The sequence below is a fragment of the Suricata suricatta genome, chromosome 4, assembly GCF_006229205.1.
Source record: "Suricata suricatta isolate VVHF042 chromosome 4, meerkat_22Aug2017_6uvM2_HiC, whole genome shotgun sequence".
NCBI lineage: Eukaryota > Metazoa > Chordata > Mammalia > Carnivora > Herpestidae > Suricata > Suricata suricatta.
Genome location: NC_043703.1, coordinates 43,765,035 through 43,784,669, shown reverse-complemented (window position 1 = coordinate 43,784,669; position 19,635 = coordinate 43,765,035). Strand labels below are relative to the sequence as shown.

Here is a 19,635-nt window from a genome sequence, read left to right as displayed (position 1 = left end):
GGCTAGGAGGTTTTTTTAATGCATATTTTCAAACATGTCAATACATTAAGTGCCTTATTCACTTGTTTTGTAATTCACATATATAAATTAACCAATTTCAAAAAGCTCCTTGGTTTTGTGAATTATTGATGTTGTCACCTGCTAGAGACTTAATTTCAAGAAAAATATACGAATCACTACATCACAAGCACAAATCCTTTTGACACAAATTCAATTTCTGTGGCAATAATATATTGACTTAGCTTTATTTTTCTATTTTATGACACTTATTAATGGCAGAGATAAAAGAAATCTATCATTTTCTTTATTGTAATTGTAAACGATCTCATGCTATGTTGAGAAGAAGCTAAATACCACTCACCTGATAACTTTTTAATGCAAATGAGAACAGGATACCAAAATAAAATAGGATTTAAGATTTTAAGCAAAACCGACTCTAATATGCCTAACTTTCCTACTGCACAATTAGGCTGCCAACATGAGCAACACACTACATGGAAAACAGAGAGGACTCAGTCCCTGCCCTTAGAAACTGAAAGCCAAAGGAGCAGTGAAACAATAACCTTAAAACGAAAGAGAGAGAATGCTCAACGGTGATTGGAAGGAAAGGCGGTCTGCACTTGGTGATGATACATGCTTAAATACATGCTCTTAACATGCCAACATCATAGGCATGCTCAAAGACTACGGTCAAATTAATCTTCAGCCATAATTCAAGTAAAATTTGTAACACAAAAACTCCTTTTCTTATAGGACAGATTCCTAAGGCATTCACTCAACAAATACTTATTAAACAAGTACGTGTTCTTCGCAACAGAATACACTCATGAAACAAGAATCCGTGTCCTAAAGGAACTTTCCTTCTATTGAGGAAGAGACAGTAAGATCAGTAAGTTACAGAGGATGTTACAAGATGACACTTGCTAGGCTGACATGAAAAGCTGTGCAAGGCAGGAGGAAGGGTTCTCAGGTTGGGGGAGCTGGGGTTGCAAAGGCCTGAGAAAGAGCGTTGGAGCAGAGCTTAAAGCAGACTAAGGAGGTAGCTATGTGGATACAGAGGAAAGAATTCAGAGAAAAAGAGCAGCTCTTTGGAAGGAGCAGATCTACGGCGCTCAAGGAATGCGGAACCGGTGCAGCTACAGAGCTACGGCCTGGGAGTCTTATGTACTGCCTGCGTTAACTAGGCAGCAGCTAACAGCCAGGATTCTAGAAGCAAACTCACCCAAATTGGAATCTAGCTCAGATATTGATCAGCTGTGTGACCCTGGGCACTTTAACTCCCTGAGCCTCCGTTTCTTTATCTGTACCAGGAACAAAGGAAGCATCTGTCCTTCTAGGCTTAAGAGCCTTCACTGAAAAGGCATATCAAGTACACAACGTACTACAGCTGGAGGTAAGGAGGCTTTAATGAAAGTCCACTTCCTTCCCACTAACACCCCCACTTATGTCACCTTGGGTCAGGTCTCCATCAGTCTACTCAAGGCCGCATCCAATGGTCTCCTCCCACTGGGCCCTGAAATCATCCTCTAATCCACTTAAATCCATTTATAACTGACGTCAATGTGTGCATGTCCCCTCCCCAAACTGGACACAGGCTCCTGAGTACAGAACTTTTATCATGGTCATTTCGCCATCAGGTCTATTTGCCAGTGTCAGTCACCCGTGGAGGCCGCTCACATGTCATTTCTCTTTGGTGCTGAGAACTCAAACAGCAGCAACTTGCCAATGTCATGTCCAGAGCCAGCATGTTGCCTGGACCTCAGGACACTAACAGCTGGATGGATGAATGAGACATGATTTTAGCAGACAGGGCGAGGAGGTGGCACATACAAACCTACAGTAAGGGAGGGTCACCCTTCATTGTCATCAGGAAATTGTGAGCCCACCTCTCTCCATCCAAAGCTCTTTTGTTTACAATACCCTTGGGTCAATGATCATTGTTTACAGTTTGTGTTCATGTCTTTCATTTTCTTTTTCTTAATGTGCCAGGGACCTTATTTTCCTCATCTTTGAAGGTCTAGACCTAGTACACGGAACATTTTAGGTCAGTTATTTTCAACCCAACTACACAAGAGAATCACCTGAAGCGTTTTTGTTTTCTTTTCCTGAGTACTATTCCAATTCAATTGAATCAGAATACCCAAAGGGTGGGCCCATCATCAGTACCTGGGAAGCTCCCCCAGGTGACTGGAATGTGCAATCAGGGTTAATTACAAACCGCCAACTCGGGCAAACTCTTCTCAGCTCAGTCTTCCAATGCCAAGATATCAACTATCAAGGAATCTCCAAAGACACACACCTGTAGTTATAGTAGATACTTGTTGGTCCCTTCTCTATGTCACAGGAGTGGACACTGTTCTTTGTGAGCAGCCATGACCACAGACATGAGCAGAGCTCAACACTTAAAGCCAAGCAGAGCCAATCAAGTCCTCACTCTACAAGAAAACTGGATTGGGGATTCAGAGATGAGAATGAGGTCTGTCCTGCATGGGCCAAGAGCACGTATACCTGGAATTTTGAGGCTCTGAGCCTGGTTTTCTGAAGGCCAAAGCAGCAGATGCTGTGCTCTGCAGACACAATGGAGTAGATGCCTAGTGAGAAACAAAATTAGGCTGTATGACTGTAGGAAAGAAAATGAGAGAAGCTGCCAGCTTTCAGTCCTAGGGTCCAAGCCCTGGTGAGGACCAGTTACGCTTACTGGGCTTCACCCAATAATACACCCCTCTGTGTCTTCACAATTACCCTTTCCAGTTTCAAGATAGATATTGCATGGGGGTCTATTTCTTTAAGCCAAAAAAAAAAAAAAGGCATTAACTGAGAACCCAAGACTCCCTAAGAACCCATATAATATAGCCCACCCCATCTTTACTACCACCACTGACTGAGCACTCTTCAAAATTACCAATATACCCACAGGGTGTAGTTATGGGGATTATTAGCCATTATCCCCATCTCAAAGATCAGAAAATTATGTGTCACAGAAATGATTTGCCAGAATGAAAGGTGGCCAGGCCGGAAATGAAACCTTGGTCACGATGATGCCAAAACCCAGGCTCATTCCCCATCCCTTCCCTCAGACCACCTGTGACAGGAAGACAGCGGCTGGCCTCAGCTCCAGGGAGCAGGGCTTGAAGGGGAACTGAAGCAGGTTCTAAAGTGCAGAAATTTAAAAATGAAATCTAAACGAGAAAAATGAGCATAACTCCAATCGGATGATTATTAGTGTTATTGTTGTACCCAAGATTTCTTTATCGCCCCCAGAAACCAGAGACCGCCAGGGAGGCCGAAGCACGCATGCAAAAGCAAAGGGCTTTATTACGAATTTAGGCTCGCAGGGGCCTAAACTCACAGACTTTACAGGCGTGGTGGATCCATGCTGAGAGTGAGCGAGCCCCGAACAAGGACGGGGTAGACTTTTATGAGTTTGGGAAGGGGGAGTTGCAGGAGATTGCGACATAGGTACAGAGACTCAATCATAATGGTACAACAGTATTGGCAGCAGCTCTAACCATTGTAATTGGGCGGGACCCAATTACAACATTTAGGGTATCTTTGAAATTAACCAATTACAGAGCGAGTTCAGGGTCTTGTTTGGTGACTATGGGGTTAACTTTAACACTAGGTAACAGGGGCTTATCTAAAGTTCCCATCTGCAGGCCTTACCCTTAGGAATGTGGGGAGAGGTAGCTGGGCTTTCCTGATTGGATACCCCCGGGCAATGTATGACTGCCAAACGACCAAATGGTTCCGAAGAGACTGACCTTAGACCTTTTAGCTTAGAGGGGGAAACAAAGCCAGTCATGGCATCTGTTAGGTTCAGACTCGGGTTCTTATATTATAACACCAACAACCAAGTCCCAGCTTAAAATTTCAAGCAGATGAGCATAAGGAGCTGGGAGCAGGGGACTGTAACTTCTGCAAATTGACCAGCACTAACAAGAATGTTTTGCAAAGGAGTTTCCCCCTCTAGGTCTTAAAGTCGCTCTCTGAAGTGTATAATAGAGACGGAGTGGATAGTTTTTTGTTATTATTATTTCTAATATGTAGAATCTAAGCTGTAGGACGTACGACAAGCCTTATAAACAAGGCCCTCCCAAGTCAGACTAAAGCATAAGCCACAAGAGTATCTGCAACCAAAAAATAAATAAATAAATAACACATCCACATCAAAAATTACAGGTAATAGTTAATCAAAGAAAATTAAGTATTTTAAATGTTTATGTATCTATTTTGGAAGAGAAAGAGTGAGCAGGGGAAGGGGAGAGAGAGAGAATCTCAAGCAGACTCCCACCTAGTGCAGAGCCTGATAGGGGGGCAAGATCCCATGAACCATGAGATCATGAGCCGAGCCAAAATCAAGAGTTAGACGTTTGCCTGAGCCATCCAGGTGCCCTATAATATTGGGTTTTTTAAATTTTTGATGAAGTTTGATCTCTTTATAATAACTAAATCACCACTAAGTCTTCTTGCATAATTTCATTACTACTTTTTGTTACAAGTCTCTAAATTGTTTGGTCACTGAAAATGAGTCCAAAGGATGACTGCATATTACAAAGTTAACATCTGAAAAACAGACAAAAGGGCACAATCCCAACTGTTATAGGCAGTCCTAGTGTTAATGCATAAAAGGTAGCTCATTTTACATTTCTTTTAGAAATATTAAGCAAGCTGGATATAGTTAGCATCTAAACTAACCAGACAATATGCTAGGCCTGGCACAGAAAGACCTATAAAACACAGCACCTTCCCTGAAGAAGGATACAATCCAGTAGGCTGCCGAGGAAAAAAATACAGAGCCTGGGTCACTTTTTGTCCCCTTCTGGTAATTCAGAAAATAATATAACACAAGTAACTGTCCTACAAGGGCTACACAGACTGAAATACACAGGTTCCTCATCGTAATGCTTTTCTTTGCACTTATGCAAAGGAATTTGGAAAGGTAAATCCTGGCATGGTACAGAACAGCCCAATACAGCACCAAAATGTGCACTGTGGCATGTCGTCACACAGTGAAATTCCAACACATAGCATTCTATGTCACCAGTTAGGTTTTGAACACACCAATTTCTGCAGGCAAGCCCCAAGCTCAACTACAGCCTAAACTGCCATTGGCAGTCTTCCAGCAATGTCAAAATTCGCCACCCTCTGATAATAGCCCAAGTATATTTGTAAAGGACTTCTAAAACTACATCGTTTCATGATGAGAATCCCGCAATCCAAGCACACCAATAAGACAGTCAACAAGAATAATGGGGAAGTCCTCAGCTCAAGCCAGGGCCATGAGAAGGCACCCAACGATCCTACAACCCAGTGCAAATTATTGAGGACTGCAGATCTTGCAAGGGTGTGAAGGTAATTCTCTCTTATTTTTTCTCTTCTTTTTGAAATATAATTGACATTTAACATGTCAGTTTAAAGCGTACAAAGTATTGATTTCATACACTTAAATATTGCCATGATTACCGCCATGGCACTAGCTAATACCTCTACCACATCACATAATTATCATATTTTTTGTAGTGAGAACCTTAAAGATGCAGTCTCTTAGCAATTTGGGGGTATATAATACAATATGGTTGACTATAATCACTATGCTGTGCATTAAAGATCTAAAACTTACATTTTACTTGGAAATTTATAGCCTCTAACACCTCCCTAATTCCCCGATCTCTCCCAATTCCTGGCCCCGGGTAACCCCAGTTCTTCTTTCTGTTTGTACAAGTTTGGCTTTTTTAGAATCCCCATAGACCATCTGTCTTTCTCTTTCTGACCTGTCTCACTAAGCATAATGTCCTCAAGGTCCATCCATGTTGTCGCAAAAAAGCAGGATTTCCTTCTTTCTCATGGCTGAAAAATGTTCCTCTGTGTGTGTGTGTGTGTGTGTGTGTGTGTGCACACGCACGCGCGGGCGCTGCATCTTCCTTTATCCACTCATTTGTTGACATTTAGACTGTTCCATATCTTGGCTATTATGAATAATGCTGCCATAAACAAGGGAGTGCAGATATCTCTTTGAGATTTTGATTTCATTTCCTTCGGGTATACATCCTGTGGGACTGCTGAATTATATAGTCCTATTTACAATTTCTTGAGGAGCCTCCATACTGTTTTCCTCAGTGGCTGCACCAATTTACAGTCCCCACAACAGTGCACACAGGTTCCCTTCACTCTACATGCTCACCAACACTTGTTATCTCGTCTTCTTGATGACAACCATTCTAGCAGGTGTGACCTCACACCTGTTTCTGTCATTGCTGATGTTGTTTTGCTCATAGACCTTTCACTGATGGTAGCATCAGAGGCTATGAAAGTACTTCATCTTCGCCAGAATAAGATGTGTATGTTATCAGCAGGAATAACTCGTCACATCACAGGTAGGCAGTCTGACTTACAGGAGAAGAGGCTGAGGACCACAAGCAGTCCTTTTAAAATGAATGTAGGTCAAAGTTTGTCATTGCCCACTAGTTTACATACGGCTACTTAATTCAAATTCAACCAAATTAAAAATTCAGCTTGCAGAGCTAGTGGCTATCAAATTGGAGACAGCAGAACAGATATTTATATCATCACAGAAAGTTCTACTGAAAAACACTGATCTAGGTAGTAGTAAAAGCTAACGAAATGGACAAGCTCATGCTGAAAGGAGGTATAAACTGGGAGAAGATGATCTGAGACAGTACTTGGCAACACTAATTTAAAAGGGTGCAAAGGGAGCACCGGTGTGGCTCAGTTGGTTAAGGGTCCAACTCTTGACTCCAGCTCAGATCGTGATCTCAGTTTGTGGGATGGAGCCCCACATTGGGCTCTGTGCTGACAGTGTGGAGCCTGCTTGGGATTCTCTCTCTCCATCTCTCCCTCTTTCAAAAATAAACATTAAAAAAAAATAAAAATAAAAGGGTGCAACGAGTGAGGAGCAAAGATCGGAAGAGATAGATCATCAGCATCATCAGGACTAATAGTGTGGAGAAGGAAGATGAAGTTTGAAAAATCAGCCACCAGGCTGGCAATTGTTGATCTGCCGAAGTGATTTTAGTGGAATGAACAGAAGCAAAGGCAAGGCTGAGAAACCAATGGGAGGTGGCTGAGTCCATCCTCAGTGAGCGGTCTCTACCCTCTGTCAATGCCACAAGCTAAGAGCTGTTTAGTACTTACCTGTTAACCCCCATTCCAACACATTGACCCATCATATCCAAAGAAGAATATAGGTACTAATAATGTTCCCATTTTATAGATGAAGAAACAGACAGAGAAATTTTCCAAGGTTACACAGCTGTCAAATACAGCACCAGGACTCAAACCCAGGTTAATTTCAGAGCCTGAGTCCTTCAAGATTACGGGAAATGGACTCCTTAATAACACTTCCCACCTGCTGGTTCACACCTCTCTTCACACCAGACTGAATGTTAGCCTCTTGAAGTCAAGGTACAAATTGTAGCTACCTGTGCTATATTTGGTATAAAGAACATTCAAATATTTACTGAATGAAAAGAACTAATTGACAGAATTTGGCTGTAAGGGAGTGAAGAAGCCGAGCATTGATCATATTCAGCAGGGGACAAGGGGTCAAGGGAAAGTTGGAGAGGGAGGCTGTTTGATTTTCTTCTGCTTTTTCTTTTATAATGGAAGACATTGGAACGTTCTTGGAGAATGCAACCTCTAAGGAGTGAAACATAACCTAATGGAACAGGACTAGGGCAATAAAGGTGGTAAAGGGATTAACCTTGAACGTAAACACAGACAGTTCTTCTGTGGATATTGGAGGGGAAGGGAGAAAGAGCGGCAGATATAGAAGATTATGCGTGCAGACAGCAGGAAATTGAGCAAGTTCAAGCAAAGTGACCTTTATTATTCACCTCTCTGAAGAAGGTGTCAAGGTGAGCGCTGAGAGCCAGGGGTAACCATCTCCAAGATCTCTTAAGTGAATGCTGTGGAATGTTCCTGTGTGGGTAGGAGTGGGTATTTTACACATACACACAGCATATCATTAAAGGATACCTAAGAAGATAATAGAAGTCACTGTGGCCTCTCTATGGGAAAAAGCTGAACTGGTGGACTGGGTAAGGAAGTCTCCGTGAATCTCACTCTGTACTCTTAAACTGCTGGGCTTTTTAAGACGTGCGTACACTACGTTTTCAATTTTAAAAAATCTATTTACAACAAAAAAAAATCAGGCCCATGGTGAAGGGAAAGAGTGATGATAATGGTATGGAAAGAAGGTGACCAAAGAGCTAGATCAAAGCCAGGACTCTGGATAGACTGTGTGTGCCAGTACCCATCACGCCTATTCCCAGCTGTGGCACCTCGGGAAAGTCCCCAAACCCCTCCTCCTGCGCCTCAGTTCCATCAGGTCCAACACAAGGGTGGTGAGAGCGCCCACTTCAAAGCAATGAATTAGGATTAAGTGATTAAAATCGTGCCCAGCCCACTGTGAGACCTGAATAAATGCAGCTATTGTGATGATGATTATTATCTAGCGGCTTTCAGGACCCAGCTAATCAGCGGGCCCAGAGATACTGAATGCTAGGGAATCATTCACATAGTTAGGAAGGTTTCCTCCTGATGCAGCAGCCCCGTTCAGACACAGAGAGCCTGTCAGCCTGCTCCAGGCTTGGCGATCTGAGGATCTGAGGCACCGGACAAGAAAGTCAGAGGTCTTATTATTTATTTACATTCTACCCTACCTCAGGTCTGAGGGGGCAAGGAAATGTGAAGGCATCCTAGTTCAAAAGGAGGTCCAGGGTTACTTTTATGGAGTGTGGGTATACTGTGGAGCAAATGTCAGCAGGGAGTTGACAGAGAAAGAAAGAGGGCCAAGGTCACGGGGCTGGAGATGTAGATGAAACAGAAAGGGGGGGAATATGTCCTCCTGGTGTGTTCCCCACTAGAAATAAGGTCAGGTTGGGTCTCTGGACACAAAGCAGGTGTCTAGCAGGAGCAAAGGGAGAAAGGGAGGCAAGAGGCTGAAAAGAATGGTCAAAATGCTGCTGATAACTGAGATCCATGCCCTTGAAAATGACCAGCCCCAGAGAATTCAGTCTTACAGATGAGATGCCCCTACTTTGGTATCTGAGAAAAAATCAAACAAGTAAAACTCATAGTAGCTATCATGTGTTAACTGCTAGGCACTGTGTCCAAACTACTGTAACATGCATTACACCTCAAGCAATCCTCGCAACAATCTGTAAGTGGGCATGCTATGGTTATCTAATCCATTTTACAGATAGGAAAACTGAGGCCGGAAGGTAATTAATTTGTCCAAGGAAACACAGCCATATTTGAATCCACTGAATCCATCCTAAGCCCTTTTTACCACTACAGGTCTCTAAAGCCACCTGCCAGGTCCCCGAGGAGCCCAAATCGGCAGGCCCCTTTCTCCAATGACCCAGATTTGTTTCTGGTAGCCTTTACATGCCCTTGTCCACCACCACTGAAATCTTTAATAAAAAGAAATAGACCTGTAGGGTATATCAATACCATTTTAATTTAAGTTAATCATGAATAGATTAATGAACCAGGTGATGTAAGGTTACAAGAGTAATTCTGCATAGATTTTCAATTAGCAAAGCATCACAAACCTACTACAGTAAGCTCAAGCCTAGGCCAAGCATTACGGAGAGGAAAAGTGACTTCCAAAAGCTCAGAAACACATGCACAAAGTAAGTGAAAGCAGGTTCAAGATAACATACCAATAACAGCAAAATACTACTCTCGGAAGAGAGGCTGACTGAAGTTAGAGCATGGTTTTCATTGGAGATCCTCACCTCTTATGATGAGAGGAAACTGTCACATTGAATTTCTGATTGCAGATTACATGCATTCTGTTTTTCATGTTAATTTCTCAGACTGTCAGATTTTTCATTAGAAATGAATTGTAATTGTCCTTATGAATTGCATTCTACCCAAGGATTTGATCAACAAAACAGTTTAATACTACAGTACAGTCCATAATTAATGTCACCAATCTGTAAATCCCAGTTAAAAACTGAATGTGGCACAGTTTCATTTTATGATGCCCAAATAAACAACACACCTCAGAAAAATGCAGCAATTACAGGATAAACTCCCCACATCCTGGGAAGATACTTTATAATAAAATAAGCCATATAAATGCACTATTATGGATCTTACAATAAGACGAATCCATGTATCTTACTAAGTGTTTCAAGAAATTCTACATCATAACTTCAAAAACAGTATGTACTTCTCTTTTTTAACTTCCAGAATAACCTAGAATTAGCAAGAATATCCCTGGAGAGCTGAACAGGTATTTAGCCGTCTTCACCCCATGAAGGTCCCTCATGAAATAAACAAAAAGCCCTGTAAGCCCTTACCTCAAGAAAATGAAGAGCAAAGATTACAAGGAGATACTGACAGGAAGGGAGAAAACAGACATTTCAATAGGGTTTATAAAGTTTCACTTCAGAAGCTTGCTGGAGAGTGTATGGTGTTCAAGACCTCTTTTGTAGGATTATATATGTATAAAGGGAAATGTTTACCCTTAATAAATTATTTAGAAGTAAAGTGTTTTGGGGCACCTGGGTGGCTCAGTCAGTTAAGCATCCACCTTCGGCTAAGGCCATGATCTCAGGGTTAGTGAGTCGTAGCCTGCATCAGGCTCACTGCTGACAGCACAGACCCTGCTTTGGACCCTTGTCCCCCTCTCTCTGCCCCTTCCCCGCTTGTGCACTCTTTCTAGTGCGCTTGCTCGTGAGCGCACGCTCTCTCTTTCTCTGTAAACTAAATAAACATTTAAAAAATAGAAGTAAACTGTTTTTGAAGCATATTGTAAACATCCTTCACAACTGATAAACATTTATTAATCACTTTCAGCTCATTGCTAGATGAAAAACTAAAGGGACAAAAACCTTTGCCTGGTTCAAGTACTCTACTAACTTCTTGACTTACATCAGCTCTTGGATTCCTCAAACTGAGGTCTGCAGTCCCCTCCAGGTCCATTAGACTTTTTCAAGTTTGTACTTTTCCAAGATTATCTTAAACATCTGAAGTAAAATAAGCATAATCCAGACATTCTGAATGGCCCCGCTACCGGCCACTTTTGGTGGCCACACTCCCGTGTGTGTGTACTACCACCGGGCCGTGGAAGAAGGCCAAATGACATCAATCATGCTACAGAGGTTTTCCCAATCTCCCCTACACAGGAGATAGTTCCAAAGTGACACTATTCAAGGAACCACATACTTAGAGCTACGGCAAGTTAAATTTCAAGAGAAAACTGAATATAGATGCTGGTGGTCGTAGGTCCGATTCTCTCTGCCTGCCCTGTTTCAACAGTTTCATACAATTTACTAGAAAATATGTACATGTGGCTACATTTTTTTTTATCATAAACAGGTTTATAAGAGTTCACTATTTCACTCAGAGCCTCAAGTTAAGATCTTGTGAAAACGACAGCGATGTTAGATGACAGGTCTCTCTACCCCAACAGTGTGGGGCTGAACCTTTGGATTTATCACCGTACTTTGCTTCCTCAGCTTTGGGATTCCATTTCCATCTAAGACTCGCAGGCAAAAAGGAAAATAGCAAACCATACACATATCTTTCCACTGTTAAATCCAACAACAATGACTTAATTTCAGCAAAACATCATCATCAATCACATTAAATTAATGTTGTTGTTCATTTGAATTTTATTGGTTTTATAGTTTTGTTTTTGGTTTTATATGTAAATCTGTTGGAGTTTATAGTTATAAAAGCACCGTAAGCATAAGGAATTATATATTTAGTTTTATATCTATGCACATATAAGCAACATTATTTTTATTATCATTCAAGTCCACATTGGAGCATCACAAGAATTTTTTTTCTAAGCTTGAGGTTATTTCCTTTGTAGGTTTCTTTTCTAAGTTTCATTTGCATGCAGATGTCAGAGTTTCACGATCCGCATTTTACACACAAAAACATAACCCCTCCTCCAAAACTTGAGCAACTTGCTCTGACCATTCAGCCATCACAATCAGAAGTCTGCATCAACCCGAATGGCACCTACCACGGAAGGATAAGAACTGAGAACAGATTAAGACCCCGCCTCCGCCACACGATGAGGAAGATCCCTAACCCGTAAGATCTAGAAAAAAAAAAAATTGAACTACTGCCATTACTACCAACGATGACAGCAACAACAAGCCTGTAAGTGGCCGATATTTACATAGCCATTACAATGAGCCAGGAATTAGTCTAGGTCCATGTCACAGTAACTTAAACTTCCCAACAATCCCATTTCCTGCACGGGAGGCAACAGAGGCAGGGAGAGAAGTAACTTGCCCAAGTTATGCATAACATAGCTAGGATCAAACTCTAAAAGTGGTCCAAGTCACTGCTCATAAACGCTATTCACAATGCCTTTTCTATAAAAAGCTGTACAAAAGGATAGCAGTGGATGTTTTTGAAGACTAAAATCTATGGCAAGCGTTTCCGAACAGTTTTCATTAATTAGCTAGTAACTTAAATATCCCAGCACCAAAACATAACTTATTGAAACTCTCAAATCCTCCCCTAAGTTAATAATGATTATCTGATTTGCTATTAGACAAAATTACTCCCAACGGTAGGGTTATTTCAATGCCACCCTGCTGCTCCTGCAAGAAAAGTTACCTTTGTAGATCCTGTTCAAAGAAAGCTCATGTTTTGATCCTTAATATCCCATGAAGTAAAAGGTTATGCTTAATCTATATTTTATAAACCTAAAAGTCAAATTAGTTTCTGGGATAAACAAGCAGAGTATGACAGTAAGCATATTCTGTGGCGTCTGTGTCACGCCTGGCTTGGAGGATACTATGTGCTGAGTTAAAGACAATTACATTCATATAAGACATAGCAGTTTTTTCTTGTATTATTCTGCAAGCATAAACAAGTTATACACATGTTAATTTACATTCTATATAAAAAGCCAATTTTAAATCCAATTTATAAGGCAATAAATATATAAAGATCCTAGGACACAGCAATAAAGTTATGCCATAAAGTAGAGTTAATTCACGACAACAATAATAAAAGCATGACAAATTTTAGCATTCTACCAACTCCACAAAGGTGTTTCAGGTAACATCTGTTCAGAAGCAATTGCTACAAGACAGACTAGATGAGAGGCAAGGTTTCACAGTGTAATAAATGTATGTCGGTTTGCTTGCTTCATAATTAAAGACATGAGCCTTTGAAAAAAAAGCAATTAAGCCCTGCTCTAAATCTGAGACAATTATCCCTACTCCCACCCCTTTTTACCCACCAAAAAAAAATCCAGAGTGATCCAGAAGTAATAAATACCATATATTGTCTATTTTTAGCGGCCAAACATACTCCCAACAGCCACTTGATCTATTTTGTTTCTTTTGATAAATCATATATTAACAAACAGAGGAAACCTCTTTTCTCTGTTAGGAAGGATAAACAGGAAAAAACAAGTCTGGGACAATTCAGGCAAGTTACTTAGAAGACTGGCCTGCATAAATTAATGATCTTTCCTTATGAAGATTTCAGTGTCAGAAGGTTAGGTGGAATTCTGACACGAATAACACTCAAATGCCTAAAGCCTTCAAATAAGAACACTGTCTCCAATTCTTGACAATTCCACTCTAATACAACTGAAAACATCACTTTAGCTGAGGACTCAATGAAGAAATACATTCAAAGAGCACATAGAAATCACTTCCACCTTTTCTCTGCTTTCTAGCAACTTCGAAAATGATGCAGCAGAACAAGATGGATTTAAGTTCTAGCTGCGGTTCCAGAGGACCAAACTGTTATCTTATATCCCCCCCAAACCACAATCCAAAATAAAACGTTACCAAAAAAAAAAAAAAAAAGAGATGAATTTGATGGTTCTTCAAAAATACATGTGGACAAACTGTTAAACCAAACCTTTCAGCATGGCCACCCTCAGAACTACACCGGCTGCTTTGTTCATTTCCTGTGGCTGCCAAAGCAAATCCCTACAAACTTGACGGCTTAGAACAAGAATGTATTCTCTCAGTGCTACAGGCCGGAAGTCAGAGACCGGTTTCACTGGGCTCTAACCAAGGTGTTAGCAGTACTGCTCTCTCTCCGCAAGCTCTAGAGACTAGTTCCTTCCTTCTTCCGGTTTCTCACGGCTGCCAGCGTTCTTTGGCTTGTGTCTGCATCACCAACCTCTGCCTATGAAGTCACATCACGTTCTCCTCTTCTATAGTCAAATCTCCCCCTGCCTCCCTCTTACAAGGGCACCTATGTTTGCATGTAGGGCCCAGCCCAGTAATCCAGAATAATCTCCCCTTTTTAAAGGCCTTAACATAAAAATCCTTTTGTTGCAATAGCAGGCAACAGTCACAGGTTTCAAGGATTGGGACGTGGGTATCTTTTGGGGGGTCGTTTTTCAGCCTGCCACACTTGTCTCCAAAGAAACCCAAAGCCAAGAGGTGACCGTGCACTAATCCCATCAGGCCTACTCCAATTTCAGTTCCATTCAAGTTCCCAGTAAAACAGACAACAGTTCTCCAACTTCATTCCCCTGACCACCTTACAAGCCCTTATATTAGTGATAAGGAAATCACTAATTCTGTCTTCAGAAAAGGTATGACTATCTTTAATGGCTCCTGAATGAGACAAGTAGTAAAGATTAAAATTCCCAACAGCACAAGAGAGTAACACAGGACAGTGACTAAGAATGTAGGAGACTGTGTGCCTGGGTTCAAATCCTGTCTTCACAACAGGCAGCTGTGTGACCTAAAGCAATTCAACCTCTGCACTTTGCTTTCCCCAACCAGCAAACCAGGCTAACAACACGGCACACATCAGAGGGTTGTTGTAAAGGTTAAAGGAGTTGATATACAACTCAGAGCCTGGAGCCTTCTTCAGATTCTGTGTCTCCCTCTCTCTCCCTCCCTCACGCACTCTTTCTCTCAAAAAAAAATAAACGTTAAAATTTTTTTAAATATATATGGCATATATATGCATATATATTTATATATATACACACATACATACATACATATATATGTATATATATGGTACCTGGAACAGAGCTTGTTTCATTCATTAAAGTAACTGTTATTAGTAATGATGTTCAAATGGTAGACACATACATATATTACTGAACGGGTGAAATCTCTCTCAACCAAAATTGAAGGTACAGTAATGACATAATTAAATAATAATGAACAATCTGTTCAACGGAAGCAACAAGATTAGATGCAAGATTTACATCAAAGTCTGTGAGAACTTTTAAAGGATATTCCTAATTAAAAAGAAGAGCCAGTCTGCCAACTGGGACCACAAACCTTACAGACCTCCTATCAAAATGCTGGCCCGCAGCCTAGCGATGGAGACCTCTCCAGAAGCCACACATCCTGCTCTCAGTATGGATACGGGGCCACCTCTGTATGCACTGTGGGGTCGTAAGAGTAATGAAAAGTAGAAATGAAGCCCCCAGCACCACTCATGATGCGTAGGGCAATTATTTTATTCTGTTCTAGAAGGGAAACAGGACTCAGTCTCAGGTACTGACAGTGTGACTTAGGGCAAGACAAAGTTTCATGATCCTAGTGAATCCTACCTCCCTTCACAACCCTTGATCTAGTACCTGCCTTGGCCTCCCAGCCTCCTATGGTTTCATTCTGTCTCCCAGTAACTAGCCTCAGCACCTCAATACTCCCTGCTTACCATATTTTCTACTGAAGTCAAGTCAGTTTGCTCACAAACTGCCCCAAAGTAGTTGATTTCTTGTGCGGCCAAACCATCCTCCATTTATGACAGATGAATTTCTGTTTACGCAGATCTATGAGGAGAAATTCTGTACTACAAACTTTTATACACAACCCAAAAGTACCTAGAGGAGCGCCTGGGTGGCTCAGTCGGTAAAGCGTCCAACTTCAGCTCAGGTCATAACCTCACAGTTGGTGGGTTCGAGCCCCGCATCGGGCTCTGTGCTGACAGCTCAGAGCCTGGAGCCTGTCTTCAGATTCTGTATCTCCTTCTCTCTCTGACCCGCCCCCTGCTCATGCTGTCTCTCTCTCTCTCTCTCAAAAATAAATAAAAAACATTAAAATAATGTTTAAGAAAGTTCCTTGAGACTCATGACTATACACACAATAGAAAACAAGGACTGTTTACCAGGGCTCAAAGTAAAACAGGATTTCAGTGGGCACCAGAGCTCCTACCTTCCTAATCCAAGACCCAAGTGACTGGCCAATTTACCACTCAGTCCTCCTACCAGCTTGCAGCTTTGAGCAGCGTGCAAAACACCTACATTATCCATATTCCTGTCGTATCACCAACTCCACTGCTTTTCCAGTCAAAAGCAGCTGAATGTACAGCAAAATGAATTACACAACAGTCCCTTGTAGAGGCACTGCTGAGATCTCATGAGGAAGGGATCGTCTCCATCCTCAAAACAAGCGTTGCTAGGATGAGACTGAGAACAGGTGTGAAGCAGGCTGACGGGGAAGAGCTACTCAGAAGGTGGCCTTAAGTTCGACATCCGGAGACTCAGGCCAGCAACAGAGTAAGGGGAGTTAAGTTCCCCTAAGAGTCCTGCTTCAAGTAGAGGTGCTCCCAAATCAGGGCCATCCGAGAAAAGCAGTCTGGGGGAAAGCATCGTCCATAAGGCACCTTGGAAGACAGGCTAAGATAAAGCAATGAGCTCACAAGCCCAGGAAGGGAGAGCAGTAAGCCATCAGGGGCAAGTCAATGCAGGCAGCCCAAAAATTGCACATAACAGAACTACAAAAAAAAGAATAAAAAGAGTCACATAGCAAATGGCTTTGAACAGCATGGGGGTTAGAAGTGCCAATCCTCACACAGTCAAAAATTCACATATAACCTGTGACTCCCGAAAACTTAACTACCCAAAGCCTTAATGATAACATAACCAATGAAGAGATATTTTGTATGTTGTATTATACACTGTAGTCCTATGACAAAGTTAGAGAAAAGAAAATGTTATTGAGGAAATCATAAGAAAAGCATAAGATAAAATAGATTTACAGTACTGTACTATGAGAAATCCATGCAGAAGTTGACCTGTGCAGTTTGTTCAAGAGGCAACTGGGATTGCTAAACTTAAATATTCCAAGCAAGTTAAACAGATTAAACATCTCTGGTAACAGAATTAGTGAAATGGAAAATATAGCTAAAGAAACTATAAGTATCTAAATGAGTTTCAGGGATTACAAATAGTCCAAATTATCTCTAAGTTAGTTATGAACACATGATTCAAATCAGAATCCTATCTTAAAACAAACACCGGGTGCACTTGGGTGGCTCGGTACCGAGCCTGCTTCGGATCCTCTGTCCTCCTCTCACTCTCTCATGTGCGCACTCTCTCCCTCTCAAAAATAAATAAACATTAAAAAAATAAAAAATAAAAATAAACACTATATTTTTAGATATGTTCATTAACTTTAAAGCTCCAAAGTATTGTTTTTAGAGGTCTTTTCATCTTTACAATAACCCTTTTAAGACACTTAAGAGGGGCACCTGGGTAGCTCAGTCCTTAAATATGGCTCAAGTCACGATCTCACAGTGAGTTTAAGCCCCACATCAGGCTCTGTGATGACAGTTCAGAGCTTGGAGACTATTTCAGATTTTGTGTCTCCCTCTGTCTGCCCCTTCCCTGCTCACGCCCTGTCTCTCTCTCTCAAAAAAAAAAAAAAATTAAAAAAAAATTTTAAACATACTTAAGTAATGAGAACAGCACAGGCTAGAATCCAAATCACCAAGATATGTCCTTCAATGAAACTAAGCCTAAATGTTAATTGCAGTTCTGCTTCCATAACCTGCTTGCTGGAAGTCTCAGAAAATCATACTTCATGTGTTCTGGAGCACAGAAGTGAGAAAGGAAATGGAATGACATTATTAACCCAGTCAAAAGACTCTAAAAGGAAGAAAAGTCATTGCCCCAGGATTCATCACATATTGGCTAGAATCCCGCATTACCAATTTAACTCTATCCTGTTTGTTCCTCAACTCTGCCAACATAACAATCAACAACATGGTTGATCCTCCTGCAAAATTCTGCCAGCCCTATGCCCCTCTTGCTACTTAATTTAGAAAAATGAATCCATGTTGTCCCTCATTTTCAGTATTCTGATACATCTCATTGCTCTGCTCCCAGTTTTATTCAACCATTACTTTTAACTGTTACACTTAGCAACTCACTCCTACTTCACAATCTCTATTCCCTTAAGGTGTGTATCCTGACTTAAATCCCTAACAAGAGTTATTTGTTCACAAGGCACATGCTGTGCTGTATTCCTGTACCTATAACTGAAAAAGCTTTCCATATTCCTAATTAAATGGAGGGATCCAATATTAAATTTTCAATTGTCAGATTTACCCCCAAATCTATTAACCTTCTGTGATTTATTTACACGCACGTATACAAAGCGATAGACACTGCCTATTCTTTCACTAGTTGACACGAACAGAAAGATTCACAACCCCGCTGTTCATGACCTGTCCCTGGGGTGCTAAAGCGAATAAGCAACCAGAGTAGCGAGTTTCAAACAGCGAGTTTCTTTCCAATCTAAACAAACATTCCTTAGCAGTGACTACATAGCCCGCCAAGTTTTAAAACCTGTTGTTTCTCCCTGGAAATTTACAGCAGAAAAAAAAAAAATGCTATCACCTAAAAGTTCACGTTGGTGTGTCTCATACCCCCAGAGGCTAGAAGGGTGGGGAGAAGTTCGACTCAAAAAAATGCAAAGTCCGCCTAGGTGACGTCAATACATTCACATTTGAACTGCTTTTCATGTCAGCCAGAACAAATGTGGGGCAACCCAGTTACCAGTGTATTTGTCAGAGGATTCAAACAGAATTGGACTCTGTCATTGTAAACCTATTAGGAGACAGTAAGCTCTAGCAAACTAGAACAAAATTTAGCCCCTGACCCACACCCTACCCCATACCCTAGGCCCCGGTGGACCCACCCATTTGACTGTCAGCCAAGTCAGAGTTTCATGAAATTGATGAATCCTGGAAACTGAGCCTCAGCCCTGCGGCCCTGCAGGAGCTGCCCCACCACCGCGCCAGGCGAAACTTACAAACTTGGGGCGTTTCTCTCCAGGTTCCTCCGCGCCGCGGAGTGGGGGATGCTGGGGGCCCTTCCTGCTCGGCATCTTGCTTTCCCGGCAGCTACGGAGAGAGCCTGAGGAGGGGTAGGGGGCCCCGGAGGCCAAGCCCTGCTTCGGGTGGTGCAGCCGAGGCCGGTGCCGATCCATCTTTCCCGGCAGCTCTCGGGAACAGAAAGAAGGCGGCTGAGATGCAAGCCACAAGTGGGGAGCGCGGGAATCTGCAGCGGATTAGCCTTCCCGGTTCCGCTGCCCGCCCTGCCGGCCCAGCTCAGCCCAACTGCTGCTACCAAGGACTCCGCCAACACTTCTGAAAACTCCCGCCACGGCTGACCGCTCGGGCCAGCCAATCCCGCGCCGCTTCGTCAATGACATTCTCGGGATCCGCCTTTTCCGGGCAGAACAAAATCTGATTGGCTGTGCCGGCGTTCATGTCGCCACTCAACCGTGGCAGCTACCTTAAGGGCGTGGTGGGATCAGGTCCCGAAAGCGCGGAGAAGAGGCTAGGAAGTTAGTGGTCTGGGTTTATTTGAATTTTGGAGAACCGGTTCCTGCTAATCTGAAAGGCAAGCGAGAT

General features: G+C 42.0%; 1 protein-coding gene across 2 annotated transcripts in view; it reads right to left on the bottom strand.

Moving 5' to 3' along the window:
* The window catches only part of DIAPH3 (diaphanous related formin 3), a 499,951-nt gene extending 480,730 nt beyond the window's left edge, over positions 1-19,221 (bottom strand). For both annotated transcript variants that reach the window (XM_029936634.1, XM_029936635.1), the window contains exon 1: positions 19,032-19,221. In XM_029936634.1, the coding sequence (XP_029792494.1) occupies positions 19,032-19,208 (177 nt within the window). In that variant the 5' untranslated portion in view covers positions 19,209-19,221. The remainder of the gene's footprint in view (positions 1-19,031) is intronic.
* Positions 19,222-19,635: the final 414 nt, after the last annotated feature.